This window comes from Pan paniscus, chromosome 3 (genome assembly GCF_029289425.2).
Source record: "Pan paniscus chromosome 3, NHGRI_mPanPan1-v2.0_pri, whole genome shotgun sequence".
Classification (NCBI taxonomy): domain Eukaryota; kingdom Metazoa; phylum Chordata; class Mammalia; order Primates; family Hominidae; genus Pan; species Pan paniscus.
The window spans coordinates 54,115,722-54,139,033 of NC_073252.2; the positions used below are offsets into that span (position 1 = coordinate 54,115,722).

General features: G+C 42.4%; 2 protein-coding genes and 1 long non-coding RNA gene across 14 annotated transcripts in view; 2 read left to right on the plus strand and 1 right to left on the minus strand.

Moving 5' to 3' along the window:
- SDAD1 (SDA1 domain containing 1) overlaps window positions 1-7,377 on the plus strand; it is a 41,031-nt gene extending 33,654 nt beyond the window's left edge. For both annotated transcript variants that reach the window (XM_003832302.5, XM_003832303.5), the window contains 2 exons: window positions 1,173-1,334; window positions 6,511-7,377. In XM_003832302.5, the coding sequence (XP_003832350.1) occupies window positions 1,173-1,334; window positions 6,511-6,558 (210 nt within the window). In that variant the 3' untranslated portion in view covers window positions 6,559-7,377. The remainder of the gene's footprint in view (window positions 1-1,172; window positions 1,335-6,510) is intronic.
- On the minus strand, window positions 5-15,941 carry LOC117979974 (uncharacterized). 2 transcript variants are annotated; one of them, XR_008625155.2, is made up of 4 exons: window positions 7,383-15,941; window positions 5,200-5,241; window positions 4,729-4,854; window positions 5-897 (listed from the first exon to the last, which is right to left on the minus strand). It is a non-coding gene; the product is annotated as an uncharacterized LOC117979974 (long non-coding RNA). The 2 variants fall into 2 exon arrangements; XR_010111860.1 differs by lacking the exons at window positions 5-897; window positions 4,729-4,854 and adding an exon at window positions 1,363-1,673.
- A 145-nt stretch (window positions 15,942-16,086) lies between these two features.
- The window catches only part of NAAA (N-acylethanolamine acid amidase), a 30,299-nt gene continuing 23,073 nt past the window's right edge, over window positions 16,087-23,312 (plus strand). For 3 of the 10 annotated variants that reach the window (XM_014344638.5, XM_003832306.4, XM_008957710.5), the window contains exons 1-3: window positions 16,091-16,513; window positions 17,092-17,256; window positions 21,011-21,137. In XM_014344638.5, coding sequence (XP_014200124.3) covers window positions 16,311-16,513; window positions 17,092-17,256; window positions 21,011-21,137 — 495 coding nt within the window. In that variant the 5' untranslated portion in view covers window positions 16,091-16,310. Of the gene's footprint in view, window positions 16,514-17,091; window positions 17,257-21,010; window positions 21,138-23,312 lie in introns of all 10 variants that reach the window. The other 7 variants (XM_034958645.3, XM_034958650.3, XM_055111411.2 and 4 more) reach the window with 6 other exon arrangements.

Sequence of the window (23,312 nt, forward strand, 5' to 3'; positions counted from 1 at the left end):
GAGTGAGCATATCATTCCTAGTTTTTTAAACAGAAAGCAAATAAAATGAAACATAAGCCAGAACTTGTATAGCCACAGAATGGCAATTTTTAAAAATGTTTTAAATAAAGGTATAATTAACACAGAAATTAAAATGCACAGATATTAGATGTTCAGTTAGATGAGGGGTTTTGTTTGGGTTTGCTTTTGTTAGTATGTTTGTTTGTTTGTTTTTTGCGACAGTCTCTCTCTGTCACCCAGGCTGTAGTGCAGTGGCACAATCTCAGCTCACTGCAACCTCTGCCTCCTAGGTTCAAGCGATTCTCCTGCTTCAGCCTCCTAAGTAGCTGGGGTAACAGGTGTCTGCTACCACGCCCAGCTAATTTTTGTATTTTTAGTAGAGTCAAGGTTTCGCCATGTTGGCCAGGCTGGTCTCAAACTCCTGGCCTCATGCGATCCACCCGCCTCAGCCTCCCAAAGTGCTGGGAGTATAGGCATGAGCCATTGCGCCCAGCCAGTTAGATGAGTTTTGACAACTGTATATAGCCATGTAACCACCACTCAAAACAAGGTAGAGAGCACAGGAAGGCAGTATTACATGTCTGTATTGTCGGGAAGCCACTATATTTATCAAAGCTAAGAGAAAAGTAGGAATGTGTTTACAGTCACCAGTGAAAAGCCAGAGCCAGTTGGAGTCTGCCTGTGGCTAGTGCTGTGGCTGCTCATGTCTGTGTCCTGCCTACATTTCCAACATCATTTTCTGTATCTCCACTTGTTTGAGACACTGTCCCCTCCTAGTTCCACCTCATCCTCTGTCTTCCATGTGTCCTTTCTCCTCCACACCTTTGTGTGCACTGTCCCTTCTTCGGGAAATGCTCTGTCTTTCCCCTCCTTTCCCTTACCATGAATGCCTTCATCCTGCAAAAAAAAAAACAGTCTACCTGTCTCCCTTTCTAGGAAGTTCCCCTGACCTCACCAGGCTAAATTATGACTTTTCTTCCACCGAGCTCCCCTTGCTCTGTTATAATACTGTATGGCCATTTCTTGGTCCCAAGGAGCAAAGACTGTGTCCTGTCCATTTTGTGCCCTTGGCACCTAGTAGAGCTTCTGACACAGAGGAGACATTAATGTTGATTAGATGACTCCTAAAGTATGTTGTTGAAGAAGAAATATCAAACTTTTTGTTCTGGTAGGCTGGAAAGACAGACCGAAAAGAATTTGTGCGGAAGAAAACCAAAACAAATCCATTTTCCAGTTCGACAAATAAAGAGAAGAAAAAACAGAAGAACTTTATGATGATGCGGTATAGCCAGAATGTCCGGTCAAAAAATAAGCGTTCCTTCCGAGAAAAACAGGTGAGTTCCACTTGAAGCTTGGGTGGCAAGAACAGCACTGTAATTCCAAGACAGCTTTACATTTGAGACGGACTTGCGCCTTCTGAAGACTGGGCATTATTGTGTGTGTCTTGGGAGCATTGTTGGAGAGCATTGTTGGAGAGTTCCCATTAATGGGAGCATTGTTGGAGAGCATGGAGAGGTGAGAAGGATTCAGGGTATGTAAATCCCAGACCTGACTTGATTGAGACTCAGCTGTGGGACCAGAGGGGAATCCATTTTCCTCCAGTATAAGTAAAGGAATGCAAGCTAGATCATCCATGAGGTTCCTTCCCATGCTAAAATTCTCTGACATTTGATCTGTGAAATATAATATCAAAATTAATTGAATAACTTTTTAGTGCCAATTTTATGCCTGGTTTTTTGAGACAGGGTCTCACTCTGCTATCCAGGCTGGAGTGCAGTGGTGCAGTCACAACTCACTGCAGCCTCATGGCTCACTGCAGCCTCGACCTCCCAGGCTCCAGTGATTATTGCGGGATCTGGCCAGCAGCCCGCAATGCAACGGGGCTCTTTCTTTGTTCCCAAGTGGAAAGGCAGGTCGAGAAATAAAAGACACACACAAGATAGTGAAAGTCGGGTCCGGGGGTGGTCACCGCCTTCTGGTCCTGCGATGCTGCCAATGCACTGGATATACCACCATTTATTATTAAGTTTAGTGAGAGTGGGCGTAGGTTAGTGAGGGATTTAGGGTCGTTTGATTATGAGGTGAGATGGTCACATGGGGATGAAGTAATTCTTTAACATAACATTGGTATGCAGAAGTACAGTATACAGAGATAAGAATTTATAATATAGTGTGTGCATCAGCAATTTCTAACAGAGCCTTAAAACAGAAACACAGTCTATCCATAACCTACGTTTAGCAAGATATTAATCAGCAGTAACAGTTGCAGCAAAAACTGGTTGTAAACAATCAATAGAAACAGGACGTGAAGCTAGACAACTGGTTAGACCACAAATTCTCACAAGGTAGTATGCCTTACTCTTGAAGAGACCTACAAGAGCCGTGGCAAGATAAGGGCGTTTATAACCCTATCTTATCCATATGGACAGGCACCCCTCATGCATCCATTTATAGGCTCTCCACAAGGGTCACATTCCATTCCCAGAGCTATGAACATCTGCTTTTCTGGGATAGGAATCTTGGTGATGTGAAACCTCCCTGACTGCACGTCTGTTCATAGGCTCTCTGCAGGGGGAAGCACATCATGTGCTGTTGGCTCATTCTGGCAGCCCAACCTGGCATTGTTTTTACACAATCTTGCATGCAATTTTGTATTTACAATAATCAGGAGCATTTCATCTTTTATTCTGTAGCAATAGATTCAGGAGGTCTCCCTACAAGTGATCCTCCCACCTCAGCCCTCCAAGTAGCTGGGACTACAGGCGTCTGCCACCACACCTGGCTAATTTTTGTATTTTTTGTAGAGATGGGGTTTTGCCATGTTGCCCAGTCTGGTTTCGAACTGCTGGACTCAAGCAGTCTGTCCACCTCAGCCTCCCATAGCGCTAGGATTATAGGTGTGGGTACTTTTCTCTTTTTTTTTTTTTTTCGAGAGAGTCTCGCTCTGTCACCCAGGCTGGAGTGCAGTGGCGCAATCTCAGCTCACTGCAAGCTCTGCCTCCCGGGTTCACGGCATTCTCCTGCCTCCACCTCCCAAGTAGCTGGGACTACAGGTGCCCGCCACCACGCCTGGCTAATTTTTTTGTATTTTTAGTAGAGACGGAGTTTCACCATGTTAGCCAGGATGGTCTTGATCTCCTGACCTCGTGATCTGCCTGCCTCGGCTTCCCAAAGTGCTGGGATTACAGGCGTGAGCTACTACCGCGCCTGGCCCCAGGCGTGGGTACTTTTCAAAAACCAATAATTTTATGTGGTGATATCTCAGAAACAGTTCCAGAAAAGCAATGCAAAATAAATAGTGTGTTGGCATGATCCTTCCTGTATGTGCCCTTTTGAAAGCCCTGATGTTTACAGGCTTTGGGATTACATTTTATCCATTCATGGCCTTTGAATGGTAATCCCATGCTACTTAGGCAGCTCGTTTATTTCAGTTATTCATTGTGATAAAACAAGTTTATGCTTTTGTATCTTTCTCTCCTTGTGGTGTAGCAGTGTATCTAAATATCATTCTGAAGAATTGCCAGGATATCAGCTCTAGGTTAAACAGTCTCATATTGTGAATCAGTGTTCCTAAATAGCTAGCCAAGGATCAGCCTGCCAGCACTGAATGTAACGGCCAGCCCTCTAGGGCAGTGCTGTGTCTGTGGGTTCCAAGTCAGTATTCACTGAATTAAGGTACCATTTAGCTCTCCCTGTTGACTCTTTCTAGTTCTAAACTGTGTTCAACAACATCATTTAAATAATGATGGCATTTTTAATAGAAGCTGTTGAAATTGAGGTGAAAGGAAAGGTGCCACTTAGGATTTTAAGTACTCTAAATTTTGCCACATTCTCCTAAAATTATAATAGGATTGACTTAAATCCATTAGTCTGTCCTTCACTGGCCCTTACTAACATTTCAGGGTTGAGGAAGTATTAATTACCCTGTTGGTAGGCCTTGTTTCATTATGAGGTTTCTGTGAGCTTGTTATATTTTAGTTAGGGCTCCCCCCACCCCTACTTCCTTTGTTTTTTAGCATGCCCTTTCTGGCATGAAGGGAAAGCCCAGCTTTGTTCCTTGCAAGCACCTCGAGTCATAAAATAACTCTCAAAGATTGAAGAATCTTTTTGAGAGTAAATTAAGATTTCATTGGACATATGCACTTGTTGGTTCAAGAATGTTTTTTCTTGTTCTCCAATTTTCTTGTCATTTGGAACCTGATATTAATCAGAATTTCTATGTGTGTCTCTTTGCCCTGTATTTTCTTCAAGATCTCTTCATTATAAACATAAACTTTTAAGTTCCTGATTTTCTCTGTTCTCCCCTTTAGACCAGTACTGTTCAATAGAAATATGATGTGAACCACATATATCACTTAAAAATAAACAAGTAAAAAAAGAGGAAATTGTAACAATATATCTTATTTAACCCAGTATATCTAAAATAGTATCGTTTCAACATGTAGTTCAACATATAAAAATTATGAGTGAAATATTGTACATTTTTGTTTTTGAGCTAATTGTAATCAGCATGTCGTTAACACTGCAGCACATCTCAATTTGGACTAGCCACATTTCAAATGCTCAGTAGTCACATGTAGTTAGTGGCTACCCTATTGGACAGAACAGTTACAGAGCATCCCCAAACTGCCCTGTGACCCCAAAGGCCCTGTGAGAAAGGAGCATCACACTTCACACCCTCCCCTACCCTTTGGTGATATTTCAGTGTCTTAAATAAAGGGATCTTACCTGGCTTGAAAGTGTACGTGAGGTCTTACTGTAAATTGTTAGAATATGAAGAGGTGACTGGGATGAGACTAGAAGAGGGAAGTAAAGCATAGGATAGGGAAGGAGAGGAGGATCTTGCAGTAAAGCCTGTAGAAAGATAAAAGAAGAAAAGGGGGATATACCTGTTCCTTTTCTTTAATTGGTGGCATTTGAAGGGGAAGGAACTGAAATATGTGTGAGAGTAGGCTGTGCTTTGCTACAAAGCTTAATGAGTGGAAGTAAATTCCCATAACCAACATTAGCTAACACATTTAGTTCTTAGCATGAGACTTCACTATTCCAGGGCTTTCCATTTATTAACTTGTTTAATCAGTAAAAAACAGTATGTGCAGTTACTGTGATTAAACCAATTTTGCAGATGAGGAAAATAAGATAGAATTAGATGAATCTGGAAAATACCTCCTTAGCCAAATTAAGTTGAAATGAACTTACAGATTTTTGTTCTGCCTTAAGTATCCCAGCTCTTCTGCTTTTCTGCAAAGACATACCAAGACCCAGGTGTGAGTTAAAGGCAAAGAGTCAACTGGAAATCATAAAATCCAAAAAGTTTGAACATTTGTATGTAGAGCCAGGTAACTTCTACCCCGAAACTGTTTTAGGTGTATCTTGTTAAAATTTAAGCTAGAATTTTAAAATAAAAATTAAATAAAAGCTAGAGATTTTTAAAAGTTTCTAGGACAAAGAATAGTGCTTGGGAATTAATGGAATAGTATCCATCACAAACTTAAGATGTATACATTGGTCTTAGTTAACTTTAATTTTGGTTTATTTTTGATCATCTTTAATACTATGTTTGCTTTCTTTTGACATGTAAAACTTTATAAGGGCTTTTGTAGGTTTGCTTCAGACACTGATCCTTCAGTCTTCTTTTTCTCTAGATGTTAAATTCTTCACCTTCCAGTTCTACCCTGGGGATCTTGAAGAACCCAGCCTCTGGTTAGAGACAAACTCCAGGAGATGAAAGCCTAGACTGAGTCTCATTATGATATACAATTCACTGTTTTCATTCTTCATGTTCACTTTACATACTTCCAACACAAAATAATTAAACAAGTTAAAAATTAGAGCCTGTATTAACTAGAATAAATATTTTGCCATAAGCTACAATTGTCAGGGCTTCAATTTCTGAGTTAATATCGTCATGTTTGAGCCATTATAAAGGGTTAGTGTTAGCATATACTTAGAACATTTTCTTAGTAAGGTATCACTTTTCTTTGTTTCAGATTTTATATTGATAGAGTTATCATAAATCTACACAAGTGCTGAATGCCATTTTAAAGTCTTTGAGTGATCCATACATGCCATATTTAGTGGAATATATGTGATATTGGGAAAGGTGATTGATTATGAAGAAAAATCTGTTTTCCTGTTACTTTTAATTTAGACAATGTATTCCATCCACAACTCCAAAATATTAAGAGCCACATAGACCAAATAAGTATTATTTATTATCCCTGGAGACAGGGATAATAAATAGTAGTCTCTGCATTCCATAGCTGCTCCTGTTTTGAGCTTATGCCTCCATGAGTTGGGAACAGCAGTCAAGAGTTTTGCATATTTCCTAGCAGTAATATGCCCCATCCTCGATTCAGATGTGATCTGTTTTGGAATATTTTATCATTTATAGTTTTTCAGGACGGTGTATTGACTTGGTGATTCCTTTTTAGTAAACTTTCATGTAACCAAATTCGTATAATAGGGTACCCAAGAGTTATCATGTTTCAATACTTTTTTATCTTACAGTTGGCACTACGAGATGCACTTTTGAAAAAGAGAAAAAGAATGAAGTAACTTCCTGGCAAGTTTTCCATTCCTAGAAGAATGCTAAGTTTGTGTCATTGCTCTGAAAATTGGTAAATCAAGCATGTTTGTTTACATTAAAAAGTCCAGACACACTGTATTGTGAAAACTGCTGAACATGTGGCAGCAATTTTGTGTTTTTATTTTGGAGACGGCTAATGGTAGGAATGTTAATGTAAATGGTGGTAATGTAAAATCATTTCATTTATCATTCATGCAAAAAGTATGTATTGAGTGCCTATTCATTGTCACTGTAGATGTAAAACGAATGAGCTGTAACCCCTTCACTCAAGGCATTCACAGCTTAGCCGTGAGGGTGGACACACATATGTGTATTTACAGTGCAGTGTAAATAGTTCTGTAGTAGAGGTTAACTCCATATTTCTGTGAGGTCACTGAGGCCTTATGGACTAACTCTGTGAGGATAGGAGTTATATATTCTTATAAAACAAAACAAAACAGGACAATGTTACAAGAGTAAGAGGTTCTTACTTGTACATAGGCTTTCCTGCTGAAAACAGGCCCCTGCTGTACAGATTTTGGGTACATAATTTAGCTCTTTTAGTCAATTCAAGAGATTTAAGTGACCCCCTGTGTGGTTTTTTTTTTTTTTTTTTTGAATGCCATGTAAAGGCTTTTTGGTTAAGACCTCACTTTTAAAACTGCCTTAAGTATAAATAGTACCTTTGGAATATATTTAGTTCATCATTTGAGCTGCCTTCATACTGGTTTCCTCAGCCTTCCTTCAGCCTGTAATATTTTCAGCCCACTGTTTACCTTGTCTCAATAAAAGGTTTCTAATGCCAAATACGTACCTTTGTATGTGGAGTGGTGTGTGGTGTTCTACGTTCCACAGGCGTGCTACATCCATTTCAGGGGACAGTCTGTTTGCATGCAATTTTTTGCATTTGGAAACAGTTTGGTGCCTTTTGCTTCAGCTTTCTCAGATAATGTTGTGGTAGATGTTACCTCAAGTTAGAGTAAAGGGCAATTTTCTGCACTCAGAAAGCATTTTCTTTTTTATGTATTTATTTATTTATTTTTTTTTTTGAAACGAAGTTCACTCTTGTTGCCAAGGCTGGAGTGCAATGGCACGATCTTGGCTCACCACAACCTCCGCCTCCCGGGTTCAAGCGATTCTCCTGCCTCAGCCTCCCAAGTAGCTGGGATTATAGGCATGTGCCACCACGCCCGGCTAATTTTGTATTTTTGTTTTAGTAGAGACGGGCTTTCTCCCGATGTGAGGTGATCCCAGAGTGCTGGGATTACAGGCGTGAGCCACTGCGCCTGGCCTAGAAAGCAATTTCTAAAACCAGTGTTCTTATTTCCTTTCCAGTTTCTTCTGTTCACTTTCTACATTCAACTTCAGTTTTATTTCAATGAGACTTAGAGACTTTCCCTAAAATGCCCCAGATTGCTGTTGGGGGATTAGTCAAGTCACCAGAGTCAAGCCCCAGCAACTACAGTGCTTTACAGGAAGTGTTCGATGCAAATTTGTATATTTTAGACCTGAAACTGCTCCTTTTTTTTTTTTTTTTTCCTCATTTTTGAACTGGGTGTCTCCTCCTCTGTCTGGATCCTGAAAGTGAAAAAAATTCAATTCAAAATAGCAACAAGTTTTTATAGCTTTATTGTGTGAATTGTGATGGCGCCTGGAAGTTTCATCCTTCCTCTAGATTTTCCCACTCAGATACCAAGAGACCAAAGTCCATTCTGTGTTCTGACTTCTGTTCTTCTACTGTGCCCTCACCCTCTTCTTAACTAGCCTTTCTTACATGCAAGACAGAAAGATACCGTATGTGGTTTATAAATGCATATTCTGAACTTTTATTTCTTTAATCCCATAGTATCTTATTTCTATCTGATTCCTTTTATTGTTTTCCAAATCTTCTCTTGAGAATATTTTGTTTGCTATCCATTTGAAGATGAGATTCTCAGAAGGGTGAATGCTTCAGTAGAGGGTAGGTGAGCTTGCAAGGTGAATTCTACTTTGAAGAAGTCATCAGTGTCTGAACATGAGCTATTTAGTCTCAAATTTTGTCAACATAGAGAATGAAGCCATTCAGGGATGAATTTAACTTTGTCCAGGCTCATAATGTATAAAAGTGGTATATAAATCCAGAATGCTGATATATTAGCTATATGATCTCAGCAAGTGACCATGGTTAATATAAATGTTATTTCTTCATAGTCTAATCCTTTGAAAATTTACTCTGTATAGACTTGCATTGCAACTCCATTTCAACTAGAATGTTTACTCAGAATATTCTGTTCTTTAAACTATTTTAGATAACACATTTTAAAACCATATATAGATAATATAGTTCTACCAAGTGACAGTCTTTCATCAATTGCTTATGTTCTTTTGAAATGTACTTTACGAGATTTTTAAAAAGATCTTAAATATGAATAAAAATATAGGACAATGACTTGTAGCCTTTTCTGTTACAAGGTCAAGGCTCTAGAAAGAACCTTTCCGATCCTAGCGGAGTCTTTGGTCTGCACGTGTTTACAAATGCAAATAAAAGCAGAGAACACAGCTAATTCTGTACTCCTTAAATAGCATAAGCTTATATTTGTATAGACCACTTCTTAGGTAGTAAACTTATTTCCTTCTGTAGATTCTGCTTTCATGTTTTGTCAGTCCAATCCCAGTGTGAAGATGGTTGAATAAAACTATCATTTATCCACATGATAGAGTATTATGCAGCCATTATTATAATAAGCATTTCCCATTGTAAACATTTCCAGTGTTTACAATGTCTTTTGTTCTTTTCAAAACAGGCTGTTCGTGTTCTTTTCTGCCAAGGCAGGCAGATCACCTTGTTCTTTTCCAGCCCAGGCTGGAGAGCACTGGAACAATCTCAGCTCACTGCAACCTCTGCCTCCTGGATTCAAGCAATTCTCCTGCCTCAGCCTCCTGAGTAGCTGGGATTACAGGTGCCCGCCACCACACCCAGCTGATTTTTGTATTTTTAGTAGAGACAGGGTTTCACCATGTTGGCCAAGCTGGTCTCGAACTCCTGACCTCAAGTGATCCACCCTTCTCAGCCTCCCAAAGTGCTGGGATTATAGGCGTGAGCCACTGTACCTGGCCACTATTATTTTCAAAAGCAGAGTATAAAATGATAAAGAAGCCTGGGCAACATGGTGAGACCTTGTAAAAATTAGCCAGGTGTGATGGTGCATGCTTGCCATACCAGCTACTCAGGAGGCTGAAGCAGGAGGATCGTTTGAGCGCCGGAGGTCAAGGCTGCAGTGAGTAAAGTTCAAGCCTCTGTAGTTTAGCCTGGAGCGAGACCCTGTCTCTAAATAAATAAAATGATCAAGTGGTTTTAAGACAATTTCTTTACACTTTTAATCTCTGAAATTGAGATGTTTAAAAATGTTTGCAGCCAGACAACAGTCTTGATGTAGTTGTCATTGCCTGCACATTCACAAACCTGGTCTGCTATTTTCACTTGACATCTGCTAACATGAAGCAGGGACCAACGTCAAAATTTGCAGAATGGGAATTAGTAGCCTCTATGAAAATTCCAGAAAAAAACTGGAATTTTAAAAAAATTCCAAACTCTTTATCGACATATAAAGAAGAGTACAAGTACCATCAAGTGTACTTAAACTCAATGAATTTTCACAAGCTGAATACATTCCTGTAACCAGCACTCAGATTAAGAAACATTACAAACACCTTGAAACCTCCTTCGTGAGTGGAGAACTTTTAAGAAATGAGGCATCACTAAGACTTTTATTTTTTCTTTCAGAGACTGGGTCTTGCTCTGTCACCTAGGCCAGAGTGCAGTGGTGCAATCAGAACCCACTGCAGCCTTGAACTCCTGGGCTCCAGAGATCCTCCACAGGCCCAGGCCAGTATGCCTGGCTATTAATCATTTTTTAAAATTTATTTTTAATAGAGACAGGGTCTCGCGATGTTGCCTAGGTTGGTCTCAAATTTCTGACCTCAAGTGATCCTCCCACCTTGGCCTCCCAAAGTGCAGGGATTACAGGTGGGAGCCACCATGTCTGGCCAGCACTAAGATTCTTTTTTTTTTCTTTTTTTTCTTTTTTTTGAGACGGAGTCTCACTCTGTCACCCAGGCTGGAATGCAGTGACACGATCTCGGGTCACTGGGATTACAGGCGCACACCACCATGCCCGGCTAATTTTTTGTATTTTTAGTAGAGATGGTTTCACCATGTTGGCCAGGCTAGTCTCGAACTCCTGACCACCTCTAGTGATCCACCGTCCTCGGCCTCCCAAAGTGCTGGGATTACAGGTGTGAGCCACCACATCCAGCCAAGATTCTTAATGGCACAGAAAAGTGATGTGGTGTGGAAAAACACGGGTATCTGTAGTCAAATGGTGATTCAGGAGAATCTAATTCTGAATGCAAAGAAGCTTAAGCAATACCTTAATTTATTTCACTTTTTAAAAACATAGAAGAGTAGATATGTGATTTTCAAATAATTTTGACAAAAAACTTAAGAAAACTCTTCCAATACATACACATTTTTAAATTCTAGTAAGACAGCGTATCATAGTTTAAATGGCAGTGAATTTTTCTTCAAGATACATAAAATAATGGTGCTTCGTATAACTACAATTTCATAAATATGCATATGAAAGTAGTTCTAGGTTTGGGTGATGGGAATATAACTGATTGGATTTTTTCCTTTACATTAAAAAAATTTTTTTTACAGCTCATGGCCATGAACTCCTTTACATTTTAAATATTTTGTAATGTTGCTTATCAAACATTTCTACTAAAAATTTTTTTAATCTAAAATACTTCTAGTTCCATCTTCGTAAGATCCAATTTTGTTGTACTTGCTATTCCTAATATCTATGTTACCATCAGAGGTGTTTTTAAAATAAATTTGGCCAAGGAGGAAAAGAAAATTAAGAACAAAATGGAAACCCTAATTCTGGGAAATGTTACAAAAGGGGAAGTTTAAAAGAATTACATGGAAACTAAGAATAAATGATATTCAACAGAACATCTTGTTTTAAGGATACTTAAATCTTTTTAAATCTTTTAAACATTTTATCATTTTGTGATTTTTAAAAAACATACATATAGAAAATAATGAAACTTGTTCATCTCCAAGTTTTATTCAGTGTTAATATTTTGCTTTTTTAAAAAATTAAAAACTAGAACATTAAGAGTATAATTATGTCTCAGCCATTTCCCCGCCTCTTCTCAGGGATAACCCTTATCTAGAAGTTGATGAGCATTAAGAGTATAACTATGTCCCACTCAGCCATTTCCCACCCCCTTCTCAGGGATAATCCTCATCCAGAGGTTGATGCCTGTCATTCCTGTAGTTATTTTTTCTTTCCCTTGTATATTTGTATGTATATATAAATTTTTACATAAGCAGTATCATTGTATAAATTCTTTTGCTATGTAACTCAACATTAGATTCTTGATAGATGAAGATTCATTTTAATTGTTGTATAGTTTCCATTGTTTATTCATACATCCACAATTTATCATTCTACCAAAAAGCAGTTAGGTTGTTTTCCACTTTTTTTGCTATTTAAAAACCTTGCAGGCTGGGCACAGTGGCTCACGCCTGTATCCCAACACTTTGGGAGGCTGAGGCAGGCAGATCACCTGAGGTCAAGAGTTTGAGATCAGGCTGGCCAACATGGTGAAACCCTGCTCTACTAAGAAATACAAAAATTAACTAGGCATGGTGGCACATCCCAGATACTTGGGAGGCTGAGGCAGGAGAATCACTTGAAGGCAGGAGGGGGAGGTTGCAGTGAGCTGAGATCGCACCACTGCACTCCAGCCTGGGTGACAGAGTGAGACTCCCTCTCAAAAAAATTAACTGATTAATTAATTTAATTAAAACCTTGCTGCAGTAAGCATCTTTGAACATGTCTTCTAGGGTTCATGGTCTTAGAGTTTTTTCTTTAAACAAAGTTTAGATAGAAAACTAAAAATGGGCTGGGCACAGTGGCTCACGCCTGTAATCCCAGCACTTTGGGAGGCCAAGGCAGGCGGATCACTTGAGATCAGGAGTTTGAGACCAGCCTGGCCAACATGGTGAAACCCTGTCTCTATTAAAAATGCAAAAACATTAGCCAGGTGTGGTGGTGTGCATCTGTAATCCCAGCTACTCAGGAGGCTGAGGCAGGAGAATTGCTTGAACTTGGGAGGCAGAGGTTGAGTGAGCTGAGATCACGCTACGGCACTCCATCCTGGGCGACAGAGCAAGATTTTGTCTCAAAAAAAAAAAGAAAAAAGAAATCCAGAAAACTGAAAATGAAATCACTGGGTTTGTAGGGTCTGCAATTCTTCAACTTTACTAGGCAATATTGAATTACACTATATTCTCGTCAGTAACTCATGTAAGTTTGTATCTTACTACATCCATGTCAACAAGATGTTATTAGACTTTGAAACTTAAGACAACCCTTTGTTTATGAAATGGTATCATGGTTTAATTTGCATTTCATTGATTACTAGAGAGGTTGAAATAACTTCACATTTTTATGTTCATTTGGGTTTTCCTCTTTTTATAGCCTTTTGTTTTCCTTTTTTTTTTAGTAATAAAAACATAGGAGATCTTTACGTATTCTAGATACTAATTCTTTATCAATTACCTGTGTTGCAGATATCTCCACAGATAAACAATGCGATATCTATGATAAACTAAGTTCCCATGTATACTTTGGGCCTAGGATTTTCAAAACCATTTCTGGATCCTATTTAACAGTCCTTGCTCTAGCTTCTCTCTTTCCTCTCATATTTGACTATAAGCAGCAAGAAGCCAGGTAGCAACTTCGACATTTTGCTTGGAGATCTAGCTAGAGTACCTAGTTCCTTAGGTACATTTTTCTGTGTTCCGCATTCCTCTAGGTGATCATGTTAAACATTCTGGCACTACATAACAAAGGAACCTCTTACTTCCAGTTTCCAATAACATTCTCACTTCTGAAGTGGCTAGTGCTGGCAGTCTCCTTCAAGACCATCAGACTGTTTCTTTCTTAGGATGGTTTGTTTCTCAAGGGATTTCTACTAATCATCAGACTTCTACTAATCATCAGTCTGTTAGGAACTTTAGGCTCTCACTAACATTCTGCTCAAAATTATTACAGTTTCTCCCTACTACCAGTTCCAAAGCAATACATTTTTAGGCATGTGTTATGGTAGCACTACACTTACGTTCCCAAACAAATCTATATTGATGATCTATTTGTCACATACCAAATTACCTCAAAACTTAGTGGCATAAGGCGATAAACATTATTTCACAGTTTCTTTTTTTGGGGGGGGAGGGGTACAGTCTCACTGTCACCCAGGCTGGAGTACAGTGGTGCGATCTGGGCTCACTGCAACCTCCATCTCCTGGGTTCAAGCAATTCTCCTGCCTCAGCCTCCCGAGTAGCTAGGATTACAGGCACCCCCCACCATGCCCAGCTAATTTTTATATTTTTAGTAGAGACGGAGTTTCACCATGTTGGCCAGGCTGGTCTCAAACTCCTGACCTCCAGTGATCTGCCCGCCTCAGCCTCCCAAAGTGCTGGGATTACAGATGTGAGACACCGTGCCCGGCCTGCTTCACAGTTTCTATGGGTTAGGAATTTGGGGGTGGCTTAGCTGAGGCAGGAAGGTCCACTTCCACTATGGCTCACTCAGATGGCTTGACAAGAAGCCTCAGTTCCTCTCTGGCTCTTGGTAGAAGCTCAGTTCCTCAACAAAGGGACTTTCTTTTTTCTTGTTTTTCAATTTTATTTACTTCTTTTTTGGAGACAGGGTCTCACTTTGTCACTTAGGCTGGAGTACAGTGGCGTGATCATAGCTCACTGCAGCCTCAAATTCCTGGGCTCAAGTAATCCTCCTACCTCAGCCTACCAAGTAGCTGGGACTAGAGATACGTGCCACCATGCCCGGCTAATTTATTTTTATTTGTTTGTACAGATGGGGTCTCACTGTTGCCCAGGCTGGTCTCCAACTCCTGGGCTCAAGCAGTCCTCCTGCCTGACTCTCCAAGTGCTGAGATTTGTGTCCAGCCACAAAGGGACATTTTCATAGGGCTTCCTCAGGACATGACAATGGGCTTCCTATAGTGAGCAATTCAAGAGAGCAAGGAGAAACCCACAGTGTCTTTTGTGACCTAGTCTCGGAAGTCAACCACCAGCAATTCTGATTCTATTCATTAAACCAAGTGACCTCAGATGATCAGCCAGCCAACGTGCTGGGATGACAGGCATGAACCACCATGTCTGGCAAGAAATTTTGTAATTCCTTTAAGTTTTATCCTTAAAAACAAGTGATTGATTATAAAAGTTGTATTTCTTCGTCCTAAAATTGGTAAAAAATTAAAAAAATGTGTTTAGTTTCTACTATCCATTTAGTTGTTTTTTGTTTTTTTTTTTTGAGACAAAGTTTTGCTCTTGTCACTCAGGCTAGAGTGCATTGGCACAATCTCGGCTCACTGCAACCTCTGCCTCCCAGGTTCAAGAGATTCTCCTGTCTCAGCCTCCCAAGTAGCTGGGATTACACCACCACGCCCGGCTAATTTTTGCATTTTTAGTAGAGACAGGGTTTCACCATGTTGGCCAGGCTGGTCTCAAACTTCTGACCTCAGGTGATCCACCCGCCTCAGCCCCCCAAACTGCTGGAATTACAAGCCTAAGCCACCATGCCCGGCCCTTTCATTTAGTTTCTACTATTCATGTGCACATGTACCCTGTTTTACCCACAGACAACTGTGCTAACCGTTAAGAATGTCCCAGCCTTACTAAGATTTTCCTAAGTTTGTCTCCCAGACATTGGGAACTCAAAGGTGAGGAAACTTAGGTGTGAAGGTGGATTGTGGATTCAGACCTCCTTACTTGGAGGCCAGTGCAGAGACACACCAGCAGAGTGACCTCGGGTACATGGCTTCACCTCTCCAAGCCTCACGCTCCTCATCAGTAAAGCGAGGATTAGTGGAACCTACCTGTTGGCTTGTTTTGATGATTAAATGAGATAATGTCCGCAAAAAATATTTAGCAGATAAATGTTCACTAAAGTTTGAGCTTTTAAAAAATGTTTTACCAGCCAGTCGCGGTGGCTCACGCCTGTAATCCCAGCACTTGGGGAGGCCGAAGCCGGTGGATCACCTTAGGTCAGGAATTCGAGACTAGTCTGGCCAACATGGTGAAACCCTGTCCCTACCAAAAATACAAAAATTAGCCAGGTATGGTGGTGGACGCCCGCAATCCCAGCTACTTGAGAGGCTGAGGCAGGAGAATCGCTTGAACCCAGGAGGCGGAGTTGGCAGTGAGCCGATATCTCGCCGCCGCACTCCAGCCTGGCCAATAGAGTGAGACTACATCGCAAACAAACAAACAAGCAAACAAAGTTTAACTGAAAAGTCTTTCCTGACACCTTTTCGCTACTGAAAATCTTACAGCCCTCCCGGCCGCAGCCTACACTCCTTCGGCCCAAGCAGGTGCGTTGGAACCGGGAGTTGGTGAGAAGCCGGCTGCCGGCAGCCCCAGCCCTTAGCGGCCCCGCGGTCAGGGACCTCCAGGCCCAATGGAGAGTCGGGGCGGGCTAGTGGATGCGCGGCGGGGACGGGAGGTGTCGCCGCTCCGGCTTGCCGGTGACAGGGGCGGGCAGGTCGTGCGCGAGCCCCACCTCCAGCGATCGCGGCCCAGCCCCAGCTCCTCCTCCTCCACGGCTTACCCCGGCTCCGACAGCGGCTGCAGGTCTCTAAGTTGCGGCCGCTGGAGCCCGAGCCATGCGGACCGCGGACCGGGAGGCGCGGCCGGGGCTTCTGTCCCTGCTGCTGCTGCTGGCCGGGGCCGGGCTGTCAGCCGCCTCGCCCCCAGCAGCGCCGCGCTTCAACGTGAGCCTGGACTCGGCCCCCGAGCTGCGCTGGCTGCCCGTGCTGCGGCACTACGACTTGGACTTGGTGCGCGCCGCGATGGCGCAAGTCATCGGGTGAGCTGGGGCCCTGGACGGGGTCTGCGGGGACACCGGCCCTGCGGGTCGAAGTCAAACGCGCGCTGCTCAGAGTGCTTTAAACGGGGACGCTTTACTCCCCGCCACCCTTGGAGAACTGGTTTTGGCTGCCGCCCTGAGCAGCGTCGGGGTTGGGGAGAATCCAGCGCGGCAGGTTCGGCTTTCAAGTTCGGTGTCACCCGTGGCACGCCAGTCCTTGAGCCATTCCGGGTCAGCGTGGCGCGCGAGTTGTCGCCCGGGCTGCATAGCTACCGAGGAGGGGCAACCCGCGCCTTCCTTGCGGGCCTCGCGGGCCTTCCAAGCTTGCCCCTTTGGGACCAGCCTCACTCGCCCTCCCCATTCCGAGTTTTCTTACCCGCCGCCTTCCCCCCGCCCCCTTCCCCCCACTCCCGGGAGGCTGCAGATTGAGTGACGCCGCGCCTGGGCGTTCCACTGACTGGGGAGCCGTGGCCCTGAGACCTCACGCCCTAAGGATGTAGCCCCGCTCGCAGTGCACACGCAGTCGCACGCCGCCGACCTCTGAGCGGGTCAGACGCCCTTGTGCTTTTTGTTTCTAGGGACCGAGTCCCCAAGTGGGTGCACGTGTTAATCGGAAAAGTGGTCCTGGAGCTGGAGCGCTTCCTGCCCCAGCCCTTCACCGGCGAGATCCGCGGCATGTGTGACTTCATGAACCTCAGCCTGGCGGACTGCCTTCTGGTCAACCTGGCCTACGAGTCCTCCGCGTGAGTGCCCCAAGCCGGCGCGGAGTAACGCGGAGCTTGCGGGGTCCTCCGACACAGACTAGCGGGAGGAGACATATTTTCCGTGTGATAAAAACAGGGAGGTGCCTGCTTGCCCAGAAACCTCCAGCGCTTCCTCTTTGCCTCTCTGGGTAAATCTGAGCTGAGGGAAAGCAGATTCTCCGATTCAACACTAAACTTTCCCTCTACGTGTAGCCCCGGGTTTTCTCTTCCCCAATCCAGGTAGCGTACTTTTAAAATTCTGCTCAAAGGCCGGGCGCGTTGGCTCACACCTGTAATCCCAGCACTTTGGGAGGCCAAGGTGGGCAGATCACGAGGTTAGGAGTTTGAGACCAGCCTGGCCAACATAGTGAAACCCCGTCTCTACGAAAAACACAAAAAATTAGCCAGGCGTGGTGGTGGGCGCCTGTAATCCCAGCTACTTAGGAGGTTGAGGCAGGAGAATCACTGGAACCCGGGAGGCGGAGGTTGCAGCGAGCCGCGATCGCGCCACTGCACACCAGCCCTGGCGACAGTGCGAGACTCTGTCTCAAAAAAAAAAAAAAAAAAAAAAAATTCTGCTCAAAACGTACTTTTCCAGAAAGTTTTTGAAACTAAGCCTCCTCTCATCTGGACCCTTTAGTTAACTCAGTGGCCTTCCAGCTCTATACTGACAGTGGCTCATCTCTGCCCTTATTTGTCGCCCTGCATTTATCCTTTCATGTGTGTCGTGGCTGAAGTGTGTGTCCACCAGGGCTGGGGCGACAGGGAACACTGCTCTAATAGGGCCAGCCAGTGTTTGGACCGGGAAGTGGGCATGATAAAATGTGCATCCAGGCTGGGCGCGGTGGCTCACGCCTGTAATCCCAGCACTTTGGGAGGCCGAGGCGGGTGAATCACCTGAGGTCAGGAGTTCAAGACTAGCCTGGCCAACATGGTGAAACCCCGTCTCTACTAATAATACAAAAAAATTACCAGGGCCTGGTGGCGGGCACCTGTGAATCCCAGCTACTTGGGAGGCCGAGGCAGGAGAATCACTTGAACCCAGGAGGCAGAGGTTGCAGTGAGCCGAGATGGCACCATTGCACTCTCCAGCCTGGGCGACAAAGCGAGATTCCATATCAAAGAAAAAAAGTGCACCCAGAAGTGAAAGCAACATGGAGTGTGTGGTTGATCCCAGGCAAAGTGCAGGGGACCACTAAAGGTTTATGGGCTCAGTAATAGGCCCTGGAATAAAGAGAGGTTTTGACTTGGTTTCTTCCTTCAATACTTATTGTTTTGCCAGCAGACTAGCTTCATCTCGTAACCTCTTGTACATACTTAGAGCTTCTTGCTGCCTAAAGATGATGGGGGTAGAAAAGATCTTGGAATAATGAAACTTACTGGCCCAGGCATTTTCCCAGAACACCTAGGCAGAGTAAGCTAAAAAGCACTGGGACTGCCTTCCTCTTCAGGAAATGCTTTCAGGCACAGAAAAGACACAGGTCTGCTAAATAACATGCTTTTCAGTTGAACTAAGTTATTATAATTTTACCACCTCCCTCTCCTACCTCCAACTTTTTCCTATTTTTAACTTACAGCTTTCTCAATGAAAAATCACGAATCATTTTTACCCTCATCTGTTGGAGTCACCATATTCAAACAGATTAAAGCAAAAGTTCTAGTAAAAACATTCTAACTTTTGGATTTGATACTAAGGTATTTATTGAATTGCCTAATAGCACCATTCAATTCACTATCATTAACAAAGGAAATGCTTTCTTCTCATGTTGGAAGTAAGCCTTCTTGAATTAGAATAATACTAGCTACCCTTTATTGAGCCTACTGGGTGCCAGGCACTTCATGAACACAGCCCCGTGGGGAAGATGGTATCATCTGTTTTGTGATGTGGAAACCAAGCCTCAGTGGGGCCACCTTGCTGGAAGTCAGGTGGCTGGTGAGTGCTAAAAGCATGGGAATCTCCAGTTCGCTGCAGTGCCTTTCAAAGCAGAGCCTGTTTCCTCATTTGTGTCCCGTGCTTGTGCACTGCTGCATCACACTACAACATTTGGGCCTGAGATGGAAGTATTGTTATCTTGCCAATTTTGAAAAATCGCCTTTGAGAGAGATCCCACAAACTTTGCTTTAGTACTTCCCATGTCTTACCAGTCCCCTCCCTGACCTGAACTCTTTGAAGTTAAGCTCAGAAACCTTGGAGGGAGGCCGGCCACAGTGGCTCACGCCTGCATTCCCAGCATTTTGGGAGGCTGAAGTGGATGGATCTCTTGAGCCCAGGAGTTCGAGACCAGCCTGGGCAACATGGTAAAACCTTGTCTCTACAAAAAATACCACAAAATTAGCCGGACGTGGAGGCTTGCGCCTGTGGTCCCAGATACTCAGGAGGCTGAAGTGGGAGGATCGCCTCAGCCCGGGAAGTCACGGCTGCAGTGAGCCGACATTGCACCACTGCACTCCAGCCTGGGTGACAGAGACTCAAAATAAATAAATAAATAAATAAATAAATAACAGAAACCTTGGAGGGAATTAAAACTGACCAAGTTTCCGTCTTTATTTTATTTTATTTATTTATGTTTGAGACGGAGTCTCACTCTGTTACTCAGGCTGGAGTGTAGTGGCACGATCTTGGCTCATCGCAACCTCCGCCTCCCTGGTTCAAGCGATTTTCCTGCCTCAGCCCCCCAGATAGCTGGGACTACAGGTGTGCGCCACCATGCCCGGCTAATTTTTGTATTTTTAGTAGAGATGAGGTTTCACTATGTTGGCCAGGCTGGTCTCAAACTCCTGACCTCATGATTCACCCACCTTGGCCTCCCAAAGTGCTGGGATTACAGGCATGAGGCACTGTGCCCTTGCCCAGCCCAAGTTTCCATCTTTAAACAAACAAACAAAAAGTAACACTTTTTTCCCCAATTATAAAAGTAACGTGTAATCATTGTAGAAAATCAGTAAATGTAGAAAAGTAAAAAAACAAAGCTAACCACCATCCCGTTATTTAAAAAATGACCAGAAAAACCCTTCAGGATATTTTCTCTCAGTTTTGTTCATGTGGATATACATATTTTTTCCTCTGGTATTGGACATACTGTATATAAATATTTTTTCATGTACAGTTAAATATTCTCAGAGAATATGGATAGATACTTAACAAGCCTCCTCCTCTTTTTCTCACAATACTTCTGTTCATAGAGATTCCCCCCTTTTTAAAATTATGATCTCTGTGCAAGGAGCTGGAGAGAGAAAGGAAAAATGCCAAGTCCCTTAAGAGCCAGCCATTTTCCCAAGGGGACAAAATGAAACATTTGTGAAACAATGGTTTAGTGTTACTTTATTTGCTCTGAGGAATTCATATATGGAGAGGTGAGCTTGAGCTGGCTTTGAATCATGTGTTAAATAGAATACATGCTGCCATGCAGAGGAAAAAGCAGAGTTCAGAGGTGTCCTGAGCCCAGGATGGGTTAGTTTCACTTCGGATTTAGACTGAGGATGAAATTCTCACTTACTATGCTTATGATGCCCTCCATGTGTGCTAAGGGTAAAGATCCTAGAAACACTGAATGAACACAGATGAGTTGTATCCAGTTGTGTTTTTCATCTTGAATTGTTAATCTATATTCTTATACAAGCATTATAGCACATATATCAGTTATAAGGAAGAAAAACTTTTACTTTGAGGATTTGTTTTACAAATGAAAAACTCCTTTTCCTTTTTTTTCTTATTTGTCTTATTCGTTCATGTTGGACTTTTCCCTTTTCTCAGATTCTGCACCAGTATTGTGGCTCAAGACTCCAGAGGCCACATTTACCATGGTCGGAATTTGGATTATCCTTTTGGGAATATCTTACGCAAGCTGACAGTGGATGTGCAATTCTTAAAGAATGGGCAGGTATAATCCGTACCATATAAGATAAAAAATCAGAAAGATTTGCAAACTCAAGTTAGCAGTCATTTGGATGGCCTGCTAACTTAAGTGTGTTATCAGTATAAGACACAAAAAAATCACACCCCTGGAAAAACAAAGCCAGAAGAGAGGTTTGCATCAATTATGCTTATAGGAAAGACGGTCATTTATTATTTATTATTGAGTGTCTACTTAAAGAGGTCACCCAGTTTTCCATAGGGAAATCTCTTTTAGAGAGTGATCAATCATCCACTTATGCAGAGTCAGCTCTTTCCTCTGCTTTCCCATGCCCAGGCTGCTTCTGGAATATGGAGGGGCTGGGTAGTGCAATAACTAGAAACACCCAACTTTGGGATCTGACAGTCCCAGGTTTAAATCTTGATTCTATCAATTACTGTACTTCCTTTGTGAACCTGAGAAATTACTCATTCCCTAATTTTGCAGACTACAGCTCATGGAGGCTCATAACTACTTTACTGCGATAGTTATAAATGTTAAATGAAGTAGTCTGTGTAAAGTTGTAGCCAAATAATAAATGGTCCTTCATTCTGCAAGTGTGATTGACCCACACCACTTTCTTGTGTATGATCTTTAAAAAATTATACTTAGATTTTTTGTTTATAGCATGGTCCCTTTAAAACTATAATCTAGTGTGTGCTGTTGTCAACTGTGTAAACTTTTAGAGAGACAGAATTAATCAATGTTCATTGAGTACGCAAAGCATGTTTTGCTGTAAAACAGAATACAGAGTGCAAAAGCCAGATTTTGGCTGTAAGGACAAGGACTATATTCCCTTTGTTCTTTGCATTTAGGGGTTGATTCACAAATACTAAAAACTCATTTACTAACTACTCAGTCATCTGCTTTTACAAACACTTTTTTTCATAAAAAATTCAAACAGTACAGAAATATTTAAAGTAAAAGTTTCTCCTTTCCAGTCCCATTTCTTTACTTCGCCACTATTAACAATTTGATTTCTAGCTGAATTACTTTAAAAATGATTTTAAGTGGTAACGATAACATAAATGCATAATAAATTCTCAAAGGAAATCTGCTAAATATTAAGTTATTACTGAATGAAGGATATTATTTATTATTTATTCATGTTTTTTCTCCATTGTTCTATAATGAGCTAATACTCTTATAAAGAGACAAAGGAATAAATGCAATGAAAATAAATTATTTCAGCTGCTCTGAAACTCACTCTAATAGTTGTTGCTTCATTTGTTTTTGTTTTTCCTGGAGTTCCCATGAAATAATCTATAGAGAAATAGTCTGTAGAGGTAGTTTTACTCTCAGTACTCAGGTGACTGTTACTGAATATAGACAGTTTACATTTGGGTATTGCTTATCTATGGAGGACTCATGGCCAAGAAATTGTTTTATGAAATTAAGAACAGGTTATCCACAAAATAATTCATCTCTCATTCTCGTCTAGTGTTTGTAATCTTAAAAGTATTTTTGGCTGGGCGCGGTGGCTCACGCCTGTAATCCCAACACTTTGGGAGGCCGAGGCAGGCGAATCACGAGGTCAGGAGTTCAAGACCAGCCTGGCCAATGTGGTGAAACCCCGTCTCTACTAAAACTACAAAAAAAAAAAAAAAAAAAAAATTAGCTGGGCGTGTGGGTGGGTGTCTGTAATCCCAGCTACTTGGGAGGCTGAGGCAGGGGAATCGCTTGAACCTGGGAGGCGGAGGTTGCAGTGAGCTGAGATCGCACCACTGCACTCCAGCCCAGTGACAGAGTGAGACTCCATCTCAACAACAACAACAAAAGTATTATCATACACAGGACCTCATTCGATCCCCCCAGCAGCCCTGTGAAGCAGGCATAAGTCAATATTTTAATCTTTACTTTCTAGATGAGGGGGCCCAGCTTCACAGAGACTGACTTGCCCCGAATCACAAGGCCTCTAGAGACATGGCAGAAGTAGGGCCAGAACCCAGGCGTTAGGCCTACTGATAGTTTTTGTTTACAGCCTTAATTAGGCTGTAAATTATTATTATTATTATTATCATTATTGCTACTACTATTGTTTTTATTTTTGAGACAGAGTCTCGCTCTATCACCCAGGCTGGAGTGCAGTGGCGTGATCTCGGCTCACTGCAACCTCTGCCTCCCAGGTTCAAGCAATTCTCCTGCCTCAGCCTCCCAAGTAGC